The 17,961-nt window shown below is 38.4% G+C and overlaps 4 protein-coding genes across 10 annotated transcripts; 2 read left to right on the top strand and 2 right to left on the bottom strand.

Moving 5' to 3' along the window:
• Positions 1–408: 408 nt before the first annotated feature.
• On the bottom strand, positions 409–4,607 carry LOC132788062 (uncharacterized). Of its 4 annotated transcripts, none has more exons than XM_060795357.1 (4): positions 4,539–4,607; positions 3,803–3,860; positions 3,340–3,738; positions 409–3,277 (listed from the first exon to the last, which is right to left on the bottom strand). In XM_060795357.1, exons 2-4 carry the CDS (start codon positions 3,848–3,850, stop codon positions 800–802), a joined length of 2,925 nt encoding a protein of 974 aa, XP_060651340.1. In that variant the 5' UTR covers positions 3,851–3,860; positions 4,539–4,607; the 3' UTR covers positions 409–799. The 4 variants fall into 4 exon arrangements, with proteins under 4 accessions (XP_060651340.1, XP_060651341.1, XP_060651342.1 ...); XM_060795358.1 differs by having other exon boundaries at positions 4,419–4,594; XM_060795359.1 differs by lacking the exon at positions 4,539–4,607 and adding an exon at positions 4,131–4,291.
• Positions 4,608–4,801: 194 nt separating this feature from the next.
• Positions 4,802–5,840, top strand: LOC132788067 (NADH dehydrogenase [ubiquinone] 1 alpha subcomplex assembly factor 3). The gene is made up of 3 exons (XM_060795365.1): positions 4,802–5,121; positions 5,194–5,392; positions 5,462–5,840. Exons 1-3 carry the CDS (start codon positions 4,865–4,867, stop codon positions 5,600–5,602), a joined length of 597 nt encoding a protein of 198 aa, XP_060651348.1. The 5' UTR covers positions 4,802–4,864; the 3' UTR covers positions 5,603–5,840.
• On the bottom strand, positions 5,808–7,938 carry LOC132788064 (trifunctional enzyme subunit beta, mitochondrial). Its single transcript, XM_060795361.1, has 7 exons — positions 7,784–7,938; positions 7,373–7,529; positions 7,134–7,308; positions 6,863–7,063; positions 6,623–6,797; positions 6,431–6,561; positions 5,808–6,374 (listed from the first exon to the last, which is right to left on the bottom strand). The coding sequence occupies exons 1-7, from the start codon at positions 7,845–7,847 to the stop codon at positions 5,871–5,873; spliced, it is 1,407 nt and encodes a 468-aa protein (XP_060651344.1). The 5' UTR covers positions 7,848–7,938; the 3' UTR covers positions 5,808–5,870.
• A 2,078-nt stretch (positions 7,939–10,016) lies between these two features.
• LOC132790436 (transcription factor Ken) lies at positions 10,017–16,914 on the top strand. Of its 4 annotated transcripts, none has more exons than XM_060798956.1 (3): positions 10,017–10,043; positions 14,385–14,554; positions 14,639–16,913. In XM_060798956.1, exons 2-3 carry the CDS (start codon positions 14,394–14,396, stop codon positions 16,215–16,217), a joined length of 1,740 nt encoding a protein of 579 aa, XP_060654939.1. In that variant the 5' UTR covers positions 10,017–10,043; positions 14,385–14,393; the 3' UTR covers positions 16,218–16,913. The 4 variants fall into 4 exon arrangements, with proteins under 4 accessions (XP_060654939.1, XP_060654938.1, XP_060654936.1 ...); XM_060798955.1 differs by having other exon boundaries at positions 10,030–11,013; XM_060798953.1 differs by lacking the exon at positions 10,017–10,043 and adding an exon at positions 12,959–13,033 and having other exon boundaries at positions 14,639–16,914.
• Positions 16,915–17,961: the final 1,047 nt, after the last annotated feature.

The raw sequence follows: 17,961 nt of genomic DNA, 5'->3' as shown, positions 1-17,961 counted from the left end.
AATTTGAATTAAAATTAACATAAATAGTAAACATCGAAAAAGTTATCTTTAGGAAATTGCTAAAATGTATTAAACAGCAAAACAAACAACACGCAGATTAATATTAAGAATATCAAAAATTTGTCGATCATATTGTCATTGTCATTTCGTTAGTAACCAATACTTGTTTTCGATTATTTTATATTTACAATTTTACAATGTCAAAAGCCGCATGTCTATCAAAACACCAAAAAAAAAAGTAATAAACAAAAAAAAAAACGGATCTGTTATCAAATAAATATGTACTTGACATTCTGATATTTACATATACATTAAAATACTATTATATTTAAAATTTTTTAAAGAAAATATATTTTAATTCAATAATAATTCGATATACGTAATTATTTATAGTTTTACGTCTAAGCAAGAAGATATACACAAAACTACCTAAATACTTAAAAAGACCGATTTTCAGACAAACAAACAAAATGGTCAAAATGGTGCCAAACTGATGTCGCCAATTGGTGAATTGGTCTCTTACTCGATATGTTTTTGCAAATTCGATTTAAAAAACAGTTTTAAGAACACAAAAATATCGCTAATGTTGCTGCATTACAAGGCTAAGGCTAAAAAAAACGTCCAGAATTTGAATTTGGCAAATATCTAGTGTACCGCAAGAATGAACAACATTCAATTTATAATTATGATGATAAATACATTGTGAGAACTATTTACAACTTTTTGGTGGCTTCCAAAAAAAACTCCACGATTGTTTCTTAAACATTTGATCGTTTTGTTTTCTTTCCACCAAACCACTTCAAACCAAACTGGACACATTATTATATAGACCAACAGCAGCGATCTCATCGCCATCTGTAGCTAATCCATCATTGCCCAGGACATCGGGTGGCAGGTGACCGCGATAGCTCATTGGATAGCCCCTCATCGAATGCTCACTCTGCACATGAACATTGGAATGTAAATGCTGTGGTTCATTTCCATTTGCCAGACTGACAGTTTGGTTTGCGTATTCGCTCGGGACATGGACATGGAAAGTCGCTCCAGAACCGTGATGTAACTGCTGACCAGGGAAGCTTCTTAGATGTCGCGAATTCGTCAAGTCACCCGAGTAGATGGGCTGAGCTCGTTGCAGATTGCGTACACGATTGGGAAGATCGTGAAAATATGCATCTTTCGGTACATCGAACTGGGAATGTGCATTTCTCGCATGGGCGGCGTATAGAGTGGATGAATTGTGCAAAGGAGTAGCAGCGTTTTCATTAGCCAGCATACCAAGTGGGAGTGGATGTGGATGCGAATGCAAGTTGTTATTCAAGCGGGAGCTAAACACAATTGACGAATGCAGGGCAGATGTACTTAAAGGCATTTCTTGCGCTGACTGCGAGCTAGAATCTATTTTACCCTGTAACTGGGCAACCATATCCTTAACTTGACCGGAAATGGGTTTCCTTAGGTATTTAATTTCGCTATTTCGAATTTCGACCTTTGATGGAGCATCATTCGGGCTTTGCCTTCTTAGTAGCATATCCTCCGACTGTCTTGGCGTCTCCTGGCCTGGAGAAATGTCATTGGGATTTGTGTAGTATAGCGTTGAGTTCGCTGAGAAGTTTTCATCCAAACAGAGTGCCTGACGCTTCAACAGGTTCGAGATGGATTGTTGAGTATCGAAAACAGTTGCTTCAGCCCTGCGCGATGAAGATGGCGATGGTGTCGCGTGTTGCTGTTGCGCCTTATACATCAACTTATCTCCACACATTCTGTCCGCATTCTCATTGAGTGCTACCTCATCTTTATGCAGATCCGCAAAAGAGGCATCTTTGCGCAGAGCTTTGATCACTGTATTCAGCATGTTGTCGCCTCTGGTAATGCAATGGTAATACTTTTGCGTCTCTGACGGTGACATTTCAAACTCCCAGCTGTTTGAGTTCTGTGAGGGATTCGATGTTTCACTTGAATTGGGATAACGTCGCTGCACATGCGTGTACTCATCGTAGTTTGGACTGTTACCGCTGTCCTTGCTCTCTATCAAATTGCATTGATTCCCAGGACTGTAGGTGGAAGGATCGCTCTGGCCAGGAGAAAGCGAACACAGTTGGAGTTTATTCTCCTCTTCATTCTCTCGCTCCATGATCAGCGAAGTTTTCTCCAGCAAATCACCCAATCTCTCCGAGACTTTTAAAAAGTCTAGCTTAAGTTCATTCAGTTTAGACTTTTTCAATTCCTCTTGTGGCAGTGGTAATGATGTAGCAATTGGATCAGTGCTATTGCCTGGAACTTCAGTGCTCGAATTAGATTGAGTATCGTCATTTGTGTCACTATTCTCAGCTATTTGCCTGCCATGATGGGAGTGATAAACAGCTGTAACAACAGCTTGGTTATCATTCTCAAGAGCTTCGACGCTCTTCGAATTGCAGAGTTTATTTGCATCGCAGTTGCTATCGAGTAGATCCAAACTACGGCATCGAGACAACGTGCGCTCAACCCGCTGACTCTTTGTCTGATTGTCGAATGTGGAACGCATTGGCTCGCCCCGACGCAGATACTCATTTAGATACTGTCGCTTACTCTCGCATCGCATCCGATCCTCGATCATTGTGCGGGTTAGCTGCTCAATTTGATCATTTGTTTTGATGGCCAGCGCCTGCACCTTGTGACCCAATCGTTCCTTTGTTTTGTGCACATATTTTTTCAGGCTCTTGCGATTGCAATTCAATTTGTTCTCGATGTGCCGGAAGAAGGGGCCACAGTAACAGGTGTTGCCCACACTCACTGGACCCTTGTGTATGTGACCCGCCAGATCGAGAAAGTACTGTTCGCCTTGCTTCAGCGGCTCTTTGGGTAACGTCTCCAGCTTGGGCGATGGAAATGAGCGTGGATCAGGAAAATAGTGACATCCATATGGCGACCAATTGATTGCCTTGTCTACGCAATCTCTATCCTTCTCCTGCACCGGTGTTGCTTTGTCATTATCCTTTGGCTTTTCTTTGCGATTACGTATGCGTTTCGGCGTATTTAGGATCTCCAGAATCTCCCTATAATTCTTGCGCATTGCAATGCTCTGTGGCGTATCGCCCTGTGCATTCTTTACACTCATTCGAGCATCTGCCTCGAGCAGGATACGAGTCAACTTGCGTCTGCCCATAGCGCAGGTGATGTGCAAAGCCGTGTCCCCGTTGAGGTTCGTCTTGTTGGGATCACAGAGCGCCGAGAGCAATATCCGCGTAACTCCCGCATGACCATAACGACACGCCGTATGCAGCGCTGTATCGCCATACTACAAACAATAAAATTTATATTGTATACATGATTATATACAACTAAAGCTTTACAGCTTACCTTGTTTTGCACATCGGGATCGGCGCCAGCCATCAAAAGTTCTCTGGAACTTTGGTTATGACCATTCTGTGCCGCCAAGTGCAGCGCTGAGAGCCCTTCATTGTTGATAATACTCAGTGTAGCATTATGTAGTGCCTCAATTGTATTTGCCACCCTCGCCTTCAGCCTGCTTTTATCCTTATGCTGTGTTTTAGACGTTGACGCCGACGTCGACGGCGGCATGCAGATCAGTTTAACGCAGCGACTAAACCCGCGGCTCGCTGCCTCATGCAACGGTGTGTTGCCCTGGCCGGATTCCTTGGCCAGACGATCAGCATTGCTCGTGAGTAGTACTTGAACACAGCGATCATCGCCAACAGCGGCGGCATCATGCAATGCCGTCCAGTTTCTGGCTTCATGCTGTCAACGATAAAAGGGACCGATATTTATTGACTCCCTTAAAAATGAAGTTAATTAGACTTACCCCGGAAATGGCATTCGGCAAGGCTTCCTGTTTCAAATTGCGATCCATACTGCATTTTCTGCATGTAAAAAGTAGAATTTATTGTGAAATTTATCATTTTGTAAGCTTTATTTATAAGAAAAATTTTCATTTAAAAATTTTTACATTACAAATTTTAACAATTCATATATTTATTTATATTTATGAATTATATTATTTTGAATGTACGATGCGAAGTAACAATCACAAAAAAAAAGTTCATATGTACATATGTAGTACATATAATACACAACTATGTACACGACGTACACACTGTGTATTACACAGTTACACGCACACACACACATACATACGCCTTCCTCACGAATAGTTGGGAATGATCATTGTGGATTGCATAGTGAAAATTACATCTGGGTATGTAAAGCTTTAATTTCAACACAATTTTCCGAAGTTATCTATAATAATTAACAATTTGTTTGTCCATCTATGCACATTCACAACATTTTTAGCATATTTTCATAATCGCAAATATTTTCTGCTGCTTATAACAGCTACATATGTATGTGGCCACATCAGAATTTACAATAAATGATCGCTAGCCCAAAAGACGACCGATTGCGACGTTTTCACAACTTACAGCTTAAGGCGCCTAATTATTGAATTCCGTTACACTTTCCAGTAGGTTAGAATGTATGCAATTTTTTCGTATTTTCTCTTGGCAGATAAACAGTTGATTATTTTTTATATGTTTGCTTACAATTTGTGCACACCCAGAGATAATTTGGCTTCAAGCCTGGCCTTAAGGAAAATAGAAGAGAAAACGCGGCGAATTGAAATTGGCAACAGGTTTGGTATGAAGAGGTGCGGAAATATCGATGTCACTATTAATGTATCGATAACTTTAACATTTTTTTTAAATGGCAAACATCGATTTAAAAAATACCAATCTTCCATAGGTAATATTCTTCATTTTTTAAAATCGATATTTAATGTTAGAAACTTATCGATTGCAAATAAAATGATTCTTACATCTCTGATTTTTACACAACAACTTTTTGTAAGAACATTATTTTTGATTGCAAAATGATTATACAAACTATAAAAACCGCAGCTTTGAGAACAGCACGGCTACCGCTGTTCTCACAATCGTTAATTAGTCGACAGGCGTTCTCCGTGACAGCAACACGATTCAGTAAAGCATATGACCACGATGGTAAAACGCGGGTTTCCATTTTTAACACCGAAACCAATAATGGCCTTATGGTTACCGGCTACAGTCAATATGGATTTCGACTCAACAACGATATGGTATTGATTGGACCCATTTCAGTTTTCCCAAGGTGAGGGGATCAACATTATTCTATCATTAAATATGTCAAGCAGTGTAGTTAAGAATATCCGTTATATTGCAGATCGGTACTTTCTTGGAATGTCAACTCCTTTGAAGACATCAACGAACAAAGTCTTAGTCTCTTTCCGACGTTAGAGCCGAAGATTGATATACTGGTCATTGGCATTGGAGATCAAGCTCCCACAGCGAGTCTGTCCAAGCGAGTGATAGAATTTATGAAGAAATACAAAATAAATGTGGAAGTTCTTCGCACAGAACAGGTAAAAATGCTCTTGAAGTAACCAATTTTCAATCATATTTAATATATGTATTTACATATCCAATTTTAGGCTTGCGCAACATTTAATTTCTTAAATGCGGAGGGTAGAATGGTGGCATGTGCTCTTATTCCACCTGTGCACATTTCTTACAACGAAAACGATGTGCTGCAAACGAAGTTGAGACATAAACAGCTTTATGAGACAGATTGAAAAAGAATGCGTTGAATAGATAGTACATATGATTACTAGTAGTTTGTACATTGACAAATAGAAAATGATGTATATTTGTAATATTATATTTATGTAGCTGCAAGTTATCAATCGTTAAAATCAAAAGACAACGTTGTTTGGAATTCAAACATAAAATGGGTCAAGCCTGGAAGCAACGATTGTATAGATTCCAAAAAGTTTAGTGTAAAATGTATTAAATTGTTTTTATTTAATTTAATTGCTTATTATAAAGTAGCAGGGGGTATTTTCAGTCGGCATTTGCGCCAGGATAACGTTCAATGAGCATGGCAACACCTTGGCCACCAGCAGCACAAGCTGCCACCACTCCAAATTTGCCATCTTCACGAACCAGACGGTTTGCGGTGTGCATGCAAAGACGCACGCCAGTGGCAGCAAATGGATGACCAATAGACAGCGAACCGCCCCAATTGTTCCACTTGGATAGATCCGGCGACCCGAATTTTTCGTTTAAGCCCAAATATGTTTTGCAGAACCACTCCGAGTCTAAAGCTTTCAAATTTGCAACAATTTGACCGGCAAAAGCTTCATGAATCTCCCAAGTGTCAATGTCCTTTAGACCCAGTCCAACTTTTTTCAACAATTTTGGAATTCCATAGGCTGGACCCAAAAGCAGTTGGTTGACTGGATCTTGAGATACATAAAGAAAATCACGTAAGAATGCCTTGGGTTTCAGCCCCAGTTCCTTCGCCTTCTGCTCGGTCATGACCAGACAGGCGGATGCGCCGTCAGACTAGAAAGACAACCAGTTAATCGTTGTCGATAGTATAGTTCAATTATAGTAAATACCAGAAATGAGGCGTTGGCTGCTGTAATTGTGCCATAGGGTTTGACAAAAGCAGGCTTGAGCTTTGCTAAGCTTTCAGGCGTAGAGACACGAATGCCGTTGTCCTTGTCCACCACTTTATCGACGCCCTGCACTGTAATACAAAAATGTTTACGATAATGAGATGGTATTGTAAAACAGTTCTTCATACTAACCCTTGAATGGCACCAGATCCGTAAAGTAACCCTTTTCCTGCGCTTGTTTGGCCAATGTGTGAGATCTCAGCGCGTAGTCATCCTGCTCGCTACGCGAAACATTGAAAGCGGACGCCAAGCGATCAGCAGAGTGGCCCATTGTCTCTCCCGATGAAAACTCTGCCACAGCAGGCAACTGCAAAGCAAAACATAATGCATATTAAGAACACTTTCAAATTTCTACAATTATTTTGCATTTACTTCTGGTGCCAGGAAACCAGGTCTAAAGGTGGACAGTAAAGACAAACGTTGTCCGACGGTCTTTGCCTTGTTCGCCTTCAGCATAAGCGACCGCATCTTACGCGAGTGACGAATTGGAACATCGGACATGAACTCAACGCCACCAGCGACAATCACATCATAAGTATTGGTGGCAATCAAGCCCATGCCAGTGGTAATTGCCTGTTAAATAAATTCAATGAAACTATATCCAAAGTCCACAGATTACCGCAGTGTTTTCTTTTTTTTTTACCGCATTGGAACTGATGCAAGCCATGGTAACAGTATGTGCGGGAGTCTTATCGCTGAATCCAGCTGAAAGAGCAGCTTCGCGCGCAATATTAGAGGTCTTGACTTCCTGTATGACACTGCCATAGACTATATAATCGATGAGCTCCTTGTCCAGGCGACTCTTTTGCAACAGCGATCTAAATATTTCAGATACATTAATTGGTAAGCAATTGTGGCGACGTGGAAGCATTTCAGACTTACAGTAATGAGTGTCTGGCCAATTCATGGGGCATTAGGTTAGAATAGGCGGTGCCAGATGTCAGGAAAGGCGTACGGACGCCTTCCACCAACACTATATTTTGACTGTTGGCATTTCGTTTGGGTTGAGCGGCAACTTGGGTGGCCAATTGACGGTGCTCTATTAAGGGTTAAATAGTAATTGCAATTCGGTTATCAAACGCCTTAGACAGTTGTGATTACTCCAGCAAGTGTACGTCATAGATCTAAATATACCCATAATCATATTATGTATTTGGTCGCAGGTCCATAAGTTAAGTTCAAGATGTTGGACTTTGGTCGCTCAGTTTCCAACTTGTCAAATTCGGTTCTTGTATGTTTTGCTCGATTTCCTATTCATTGTTTTTGCAACACAAAATAATGGTAAATACTTACGTTTCCGCAACAGGCTAGTTGCATTTAAATAAGTCGCTTTGCTTTGGATAATTCGGAAATTCATTTTAATTGCAACTTTATTCGTTTAGCGTAATATACAATGTAGAAAATAAGATCGATTATAAATGCAACTATCGCCTATCGCTGATTTTATTTCATTTAGTTATCGGAATAACAACTTTTGGTAGCCCTGCTACCATTGAATAAAATTGTTAAAGGTATTCCACGCGGTTTATAAAAAAATAATTACAATCTTCAATTTTTAAGCAATGTGATGATCAGTATTCGAAATGTGCGGATTTGTGATGTGATGTGATTTGGATTACTATTGAAGTTTCTATTGAAGTTCTATGTCAAAGAAACACATTTGTGAGTTTAAGTTGACTAAATATCCGATATAAAATATATTGAATGTCCTTGATCCTTATGATCTTATTATTTACCTACAAGCATACATGCATATGTATGTATGTAAATCTAGCACACGACACCCACGTGCACCCTTTCTTTGGAATAAGGCAATAAACTGTGTCCTTCAAGCAGTCCCTTGCATTGTTTCACTCGCTTTCTACATGCAATTATTAGTTTAGGCGCAAGGAAATGGGCAGGCGAGGATAACTGACCATAAGCTATTATCTAGACACAAATTGGAATAATCTATTTTGGAGAAAAGTGGGCATGTAATTTTTAACTCGATTCCCGTTTATATAATATGTATTGACTTAAATATATACTTATATATACTATATAACACCATCTTAAATAAATTGCAGCAGTCTGTTTAACTCTAAGTTAATCAAAATATTTACGAATTTAAAATAGGCTCTGATTAATAGCATAATAGTGACTAACAAATCGATAGCAAATATTCTTTTTAAAAAATACTAAAAACAGAACAGACTGCAGCACAATAAGGCTACCACACAATTCTTGTGGACAGTAAACGGTCTCTTTAGCATTTAAAAATGAATGAACTGGCAATCATTACCAAATGTAGTTTATTGATATTCTATACTTTTTTATTTGTACATAGAAGAATATAAACCCTTTTGCATACTTTAGTGAGCACAAAAATCTAGGTCGACTAAAACTACCCTTTCTTACAGATTTAAATGGGATAATTAAACTTGTCCTTGAAGACAGACCGTATGCAAATGGAAAAATCAGCATGAACAACTCTTTGTTTGATTTTAATAGACTGCCAAAGGATGAGAATAATGTTTGTGAATGTCCTTGAATTTCTTTAAAGACAATTAATCAATGATCTACATACAATATTTAAAATGAATTTCAATGTTTAGAAAGCTGTAGAAATTTAGTCTTTTTAAGCAACATGTTTTGTTTATTATGTGTAAACGACTAAATTAAAATTAACTTTAAATTTTAAGAATAAGTTATGTCTAAGTAGAAATATATATTTAATTAAAATTATTATATATATATGCTTCTTCTTTGTCCTTCAAATCACAAACAAAAGAAATATATACATACATACATACTATAATTTAAGCTGGGTTTGAGAGAAGTGAGAAATTCACAAACTTTTAAGTTGATATTTTATGACTATTAAAAGTATATAAATATAAATAATACCTAAGCTAATGTGAACTTTCAATGCCAGGTTAAAGCTTTAGAAATTTTTGCATACGCTACATGAGGAAAGTAAATTTTATGCAATCGTATCTTAGAAACTTCAAATTAAAAACTATTACATTTTGTCTGTTGCGGTGTAATATTCCTAAGAGTTTAAGCTTTCTATGATCTATGATTTTCATAATATCGTTTTTTTTTTTTTGTGAGTAACAAATACGATGATCAAAAGATAGAAAAGCTCAACTATGTATGGAATTTACGCATTTAACCAAGAAATGGATATCAAAGTCAGTTTTAACAAAACTAAAATGTACTTTATGCTACTAGTATGTTTGTTGATTGATGTATGTATCTATGTACATAATAAATATATCTGCACTTAAGCGTTGTATGTATGCTCATTGTACATAAATATACATTGAGAGTTTAATTTTTGTTACAGTGTTATAATAGCCACTCTTGGCAAGGGCATAACACATCATAAACCGACGAAATGCCTGCGAGAACGAGACCGAAGACCAACATTTCCACACGACAGCGACGACGACGACGTCGACAACGACAACAACAACAACGGTCTGATCTCGCTGCTGCTGCTGCTGTTGCTGTCGTCGCGTCGCTGTCTTCCACTGCTTGTAGTAGTTTTTAGTGCACAAATAGTGCTTTGGTAAGTCGGACGTACTGTGCTCGGTGCGCGCTAATATTAATAAGAGAAACGCAGTGTTGTTCACTCGGGTTGTGCACGATTATTATACGAGAGAGGCAATAGCAAAAGCCCCGATCTCTCTGCTCGCAAAGTCGGAAAAAAGTTTTACCAATCAAGTTTTTTATTTCGCAATAATGTATTACATATAACAAAACTTCAACCTAGTTAAAAGTTAATGCTGTTGTTGTTGTGAACTTTTATGTGAGAGTGTGTGTGCGTGTGAAGAGCATACATATGTACGTACATATTACTACATACATATAGTTGTATGTGTGTTGTTTGTTTGCCTCGAATCGAAAACAGCAAAAAAAGAAAAAAGCTAATGGAACTGTGAACTGTACGTGCGTTGCGTTGAATACAAGATCGCAACTCAAAAAAAGAGAAATTTAATCTGCTCTCTACGCCAAAAATAATTAACATTTGCATTTGCAATTGGAAAACTTAAAACTTGTAATAAATATGAAAAGCAAGAATCAAGATCAATTGAACTGTTGAAAGTGTGTTGCTGCTGCTCTGTTCTGCGTTGCTGATTGATGTTGATGAAACTGAAAGTTATAATTGCATACACCCATACTTTGTATACGTGTGTGAGTACATGTGAATAAAAACAATGCTGGTATTGGTGCGTAGTCACAGTTAAAAGGAATAGAACGTGTTTATCCGCACTAATACTCGGACATATCTACAAATATACGTGCCTATGTGTGTGTACACAAACTTTAACCAGAGACTGTGAAAGTGGAAAGCTCCGCTCAGACGTTCGCATACTCTCGCATGTATGCGTGTGAGTGTGTCGTGTCTGAATACTACTACTGCTGTATTTGCTTGTGAATGTACATACGTATGTATGAACACTTATTTCGAAAGTCCAACAGAAGTTTTATCACCTATTTGTGAAAGGGAGTAATTGCTACAAGATTTAATGAAAGAGGTAAGTCTGGATATCGCAGATAAACAATATTGTCAATTCAAAAAGATCATAAGAAATAGGAGTACTAATGTAATGCAATAGTATTGTGCAATTGTAAAAACGTTAAAAAGTTAAAGATAAGTACTACTATACACATACACGCACATAAAGACTCACAAGGCCAAATTCAAAATTGTTATAAAGAAAAGCAAACCAACGCGCACAAAGTTTCAATACTAAAAATTAAACGCAGACACAAACACATACGTATGTGTGTAGTATATATGTATGCATGTGAATGTGCAGCAGAGCCAAGTTTTGTGTATACCGTCTGATCGTCACGATTAACAGCGACAGCAGCAACAACAACGACGACAGCAGCAGCAATAAAAGATCGCAACGCAACGCGCACCCAAGCAAAAGACAAGAAAGGCTTAGTGACCTTCATAGCCCGCTTATATCTATGTATATGTGTATGAAATCAACATACATATGCATATGCTATATGTAGGTGTGTGTATTAGTATGCGAGTGTGTGTATATGTTTGCTCGTGTAAGCAACTTCTGTATTGTGTGCACGTCGTTGTCTTATATGCTCAACGCTTTTTCTCTTTCATTTAGTGTTGCGCAGAAATGTTAATAAGCTTCTCTACTATATATATGTATTTTTACATATGCATATATACATACATACATCATACAAACAAGTATTTATGCATGCTTGATGAATCCTCTTTACACATGTACCTACACTTACATCCATTTCACTAGTGAGGTTTCTATAGAGATCGATGTGGTGAAAGAAGTTGGTTCATATTTATTTACCATTATGTAATTCAAATTTGGGTCATTTTTACGAGTGTAGCATTTACATGCACAATACAATGACGAATCGAGCGCTTGCTCTATGTGTGTGTGAGTGCGAGCGAGTCTGAGATTTTTAGCTGGTTTTACCAAAAGAGCTTTCGTGAAAGGGGAAAATGAACAGAAACTCTGCACTGCCTTAGTATTGGTGTTGTTGTTGTTCGCTGGTTGGTCTGTCCGCTCGTGACGAATTTAAGCGAAAACAAGTTTGATTATGTACGTTTGTGTGTAAGTTTATATGTACATATGTATGCATACATAAGCTGAATCCGCTCACTTTGTACATTTGATTTAATTACATAGTACGATTTAAAAAGTTACCATTTATTAAATTTATATTTTATTTTACTTTCTTTTTATGCTGATCTTTGATATCACGCACGACAAATATTGCCACACACTCTTACTTACACAGACACACACGTATACACAAACACATATCATAATTACGACGGCGACGACAAATTCAGAAAGCCAAGCGTAAATGAGTGATCGCATTTTTTTTTGTTGTTCGTATGTTTGTATGTATATGTGTGCCAGACTTTGAGTGTATGCATGCATATTATCATATGTAGTGTTTAGCTTTCGTGTACACACATCTATTCATACTCATTTCGAGTAATTCGAAAGCTTTTTTACATGCCTGCGCCATCTAACACAACACACAAACTTGCGCGCGAATAAATGCACGTGCATGTGTTTGTGTTTGTGTTGGTTATATGCCTTACATAGTAGAGAGAACTGAAGCATCGAGAGAAAAGCTTTTTGTGAAAGGTGATTTTTGTTTGCGTTTGTAAATAAACGAGTTGGGTTGAGTTTTTTGCTGTTGCTGTTGTGTTCTCAATTTTCCTGTTTTTTGGTTTTTGCCTTATGATCAGTTGGGTCATGTTTTTTTTGTTGTATGTTGTGTATATGCAAACAATCAGAAAGTTTATTTGTACCATATGTATGGAAGTAGTTTCCTAGTGAGCGAATTTACACATGTATGGGAATGGTTGCAAAAATGTTTTATTGCGTCTTCGGTCCCCCTCCCGTTCTCGACTGAAAGCAATGAATGTGAAATTAAATGTCACAGTCCACACTCAGACACAAAAAAGTACTATATATATTCACATTTATGAGAACCTGTAGAGATCCGTTGATTAGAGATGACTTTTACTATTTGAAATGGAGAAAGGTAACTTTTTGGCTTTAATAATTAACATATGAACGCATCTCGATTAATGATCGCAGCTATTTCTATCTAATTAACTACTTTGCATATCAAGAACTAATAACTATGAAGAAATTTAAAAGAAATGTATTCTATTGTTGCGATGATATAACTAAAGAATTTCGATAAATTCAATTTGGAAATCTTTATAAACTTAGCCTTCGATTCACGCTTGAATATGAAGCAGCTGCTTCATTTATCGCTCAAGTCAATCTGTCGATTTCTGATTAGAGTGCTTGCCTAAGCATTAGAAGGAGAAGGCGAAGTCATCGCAGTGTGACTTACTACAATTCCGCTTAGTTTTTCTTTTTTTTTCATATTGCTTTATGGAGAGAGACAGAAAAAAAAACACACAATACAAGCCGAAGCTTACCATTCTCTTGCTGGGCAAAGCCAGTCATTCAAGTTTTATTGAAAGTGAACGTTTCTCCAACGCCATGCGCAGTATCGTCGTCGTCGCTGACGTCGCTTGAAACCGCAACAAAAGCATGACTATCTCTTTCTAAAGTTTCTGTGAGATCTGTGAACTTTAGCTTCAATGTGTGGCCCTGCAGACTCACACACACACACACACATACACATCAAGGCAATTTAACAACCAGTCATCTGAAAGTATGTACACACATAGGCCATGGGAATGTATGCATGTGATTGTGTGTGTGTGTGTGAATGTGCGTTTACATGCAAGCGTGAGCGTGTAAAAGCACCAGCAGCTTACAAGCCATGCTCTTGCACAATACACAATAATGACACATGGCCTTTTATTTGTGCATATGGCATGTGGCTGTCTATATGTATGAATGTATGTATGTAAGAGTGTAAGTACACAGACATGCATTCGTAGTCTGCGCTTTTTTTTTTGATGTAACAATTTCGTTCGCTTCACATTATTCACGAATTTTTACCACTGACGCAATCAACAGCAACAACAAGCAACCGCAGCAAGAAAACGAAAGCTTTGTGGGATTGCTTTTGTAGGCAAAGAGAGATAGAATCGTAGTATAACAGTTACAATGAGCATTTAAATAGTTTAGGTTTTAACTTGTGATATATTTGTATTCGTTATAAAAATCCTTTTTATTTATTGTTTAACTTCATATTAATATTACTTTCTGGCAGTGAACGAGCAGAAGCGTATAATAGTTTCAATGAACACACTAGATACATAGCTAAACCGCGTATAACAGTTGTTGCATTTTCCAATTGTACGAAAATTTTGGTTGATCATTGCGCGCCAACGAAAAACACAAAACATTATTATAAAAGTTGTTGCTCATAATGGCTTTATGAATTTTAATTATTTATTTATTTACAGTTTCAAAGAATGTTGATGTTGCAATACAGCAAACATGGCGAGTGTATACTCAAAGAAATCGGCGCCGCATTCAGAGGCGAGCATCCTGCGGACTTGACAATTGTCTGTGAGAACAAGGTGAAGTTGCATGCCCACAAACTGGTGCTCGCCGCCGCCAGTCCGCTTATCAGGTATTTATTGACCATCCGCAACATATCTCTCTTGGTTATCGAACTCCACTGAGTTTGCATCTTTCATTTTGCTATCATTAATAGGAATCTGCTGGAGGACACACACCTTAGCGATTGTACAACAACGGTTTACTTTCCTGACGTTAACGCAACATACTTTAAATTTCTACTGGACTTCCTATACTCTGGCCAGACTTGCATCACATCACGGGATGTGAACTATCTGCACGATTTGTTGCTGCTGCTGCAGATTAAATCGGACAGCTGGAAGACGACAGATTCCGCATACTTGAGTAGTAAATGTGCTAGCTTAAGGGATAGGCCCAGGAAACAGTACTCATCATCGCAAAATTTGGATCAGTCGCTGAAGTATGAGGTGGAGAGTGTGGATGAGAGTCGGCATATGGCGGATTTCTCGACATTTTCCAACGAACACTGTGAAAGTGCGAATGAATGCGGAGGGAACAACAACAAGGAAGACGACGAGGATGCTGATGCAGATGTAGACGCCGATGTGGATGTGACCGCCGCCGCCGCCAACAGCAGCACCAGCAGCAAGGACAACAAAAGCGAGAAAGACACCGACGAAATTGTAAATCTATCCAACATTCCAGCTGGACTTAGCAGCAACAACAACAACAACACCAACAATAATAACAATTCCACCATCAATCCGGTTAATTTATCACTCGACCTCCGCATCAAAGGCGACAAGAGTTTCCTGCAAAAGCACAGCCACATAAACAACAACAGCAGCAGTAGAGAAAACAGCGACATGATCAGCGCCGGCAATGAGAGCACGAAACGGAAGGGTCTTTTTTTCGATTCGCACAAGGATATGTTGAAGCCGTTGTCTGATGGCTCCGATATTAATAGTTCGCCTGAGAATTATGTGGTGACGCCGCATCGAAAGCGACGTCCCGGATTTCCCAACTCTCAAAGTGACAACCAACCATTTACGACCTATCAGCACAATCTTCTGGAGGAACTTCGACTCGTTAAGTCTACATCGTCGCCCATTTCGGGCTTGGCTGCGGAAAAGAATATGCTTGCACACCTGGAGGATGGTGCACTCAACCCAGATTCTATGACACCTGAAAGAAAACTCCTGGACACACAACGCAATCGAGGGCAGAGCCCTGAATTACAAATGCATCTTGGCCAGCAATTTGTCTATCCATGGCCATCGAATCAGAGCGCCGCTGCTATCTCGACGATGCCCAATTTGCAATCGCGATTATCGAGTCTGTCACACATCAATTTAAACCTGGATCCGGATCGAGATGGTCGCAATAGCGGCACATCTGTCGCCAATCTGGCTAGCAATAATTCGCACTCGTCATCGGTTCGGGAATATCGCTGCGAGTACTGTGGCAAACAGTTTGGCATGTCCTGGAACTTGAAGACCCATCTGCGTGTCCACACCGGCGAAAAGCCATTTGCCTGTCGCCTTTGCGTGGCGATGTTCAAGCAAAAGGCTCATCTGCTAAAGCATTTGTGTTCGGTGCATCGGAATGTTATCACCACAACAAATGGCACTGACACTGAGAATCGATATAGCTGCTGCTTCTGTTCCATGTGCTTTGAGTCGGTGCAGGAGCTGGTCCGTCATCTGTCGGGGCACCACAATAACCTTCTGCTCACTAAGAATCTTCGGGAATAAATCTGAAAGATCTGATTTGATATTGGCCCATTTTTGTTGCCTATCAAATAAGTAATTGCAAAGAGACCTGAATTTTAAATATACAATCTATATTATACTAAACTTACGGTAACAGTAACAGTAACAATAACAGTAAACGTTAACAATAACTGTAACAATAACATTTGCAAATACTTAGCTATTGTAGAAATATGTAGTATGTACACTTAATGCGTAATAATACCAACTACATTCAATCAATTCGATATTCAACTCGAGATTCGAGATCACATTTCATCGGCAAATTTTGGCTGGTTCTTCTCTCATTCAAATCGTATATGATGAGTATGTATGCAATTGGCATCTGACAACCCGAGAGACCCAACGTTATGGCTGGTCCTCCTCCTCCGCCTTAACCCCCCTCCCCTTTCACGACTTTTTAAAGCCAACGGCTGGTCCATTTATTGTGGAACAACACTCTTATCATATAAGCATATATTTTTTATTTCAAAAGGTATTGTAAGTTGTATTGTATTTTCTATCTGTTTCTTTATACATACATATATATATTATACATTTAATTCACAGTTCAATTGTATACATTTTAATTTACGCCCGCATACATACACACATACTATATATACATACATCATATGTATTTACTTTCAAATTTTTTAATGTCGTCAATATGAAAGTGTTTTAATTGTACAGATAAATTTACAAGATTGTAATAAAAAGAAAAGCATTTCATTTTTAGGTTTTATGAGTGTTTTATTTTCTTGCAGTTTCATGCTATTTTTTAAAAGTTAAAGGGATCGCTGTATTCAAAATGTTAACAGTGAAAGCTCTAGCTGAAGCAACACGTATATATCGATGCTCAGAGTGGTTTAATCGATGTTTAGTTGCGTGACTATCGACCGCGCGCAGCACAACAAAAAAATATCGCACAACTTCAAAAATTGTATAATAATACGACTTACACTATTTTTACCAAGATAAGTGTGTTCATTTTCAATTCAAAAAGATTTTCTTCGATTTATGTGGTTCGATGAGCAGTTTGCGAATTTATCGATTGGTGTTATGTTATAGCCTCTTTCCACCGCACGGTTTTCTTTGGTTTTCTTTGGTTTTTTCACGTTCAGGCCGAATGTTACGTTCGCCCCATGTAAAAACCCATAAGAAAAAAACGTCGGTTTTTCTACGTTCGCGAGCTACGTAGAAATAGCGAACGCACTTTTTGGGTAATTATCGATATTTTGATCGATATGACAACGAAAAAGAGCTCACCACTAAGAAAACAGCTGACATTAAAGTGCGCCAAGGTATGAAAATAGAAAAATTAAAATTTTATTTTGCTTTTTAAAGCAAATTTTGTATATTTTAGATGAGCCAAAAAACTCGAAAGCCGTCAATATCGTGGAGTGGCATCCACGAGGCTATGTTGTTCGAGTTATGGGAGGATATATGTAGTGCCTTTTTTGGCCAATCCACAAAGGCTCCACAAGGGTGCCAAACTCCTCCCTATTAATTCGAAAATTATCTTCAAAAAATGATTCGTTGTTTCCAGGAACATCGCGCTCCCAAAAACACCCATGCTGTTGCTAAAAAGTAAATGTATTTATGTAAATATTACATTGCTGCCAGCAAATCTACTTATGTACATAGCCCCAAACTGATGGCGATTTCTTTACTATTGGCAATGGCCTATACTCTATACTCCGCTAATTTTCCCTCCACTTCGTCAAAATCCTCATAAAAATCCTGC

Source organism: Drosophila nasuta, chromosome 3, assembly GCF_023558535.2.
Source record: "Drosophila nasuta strain 15112-1781.00 chromosome 3, ASM2355853v1, whole genome shotgun sequence".
In the NCBI taxonomy this organism is placed as follows: domain Eukaryota; kingdom Metazoa; phylum Arthropoda; class Insecta; order Diptera; family Drosophilidae; genus Drosophila; species Drosophila nasuta.
Note: the sequence above shows the minus strand (reverse complement) of the source record. Positions and strands in the feature narration are given on the sequence as shown.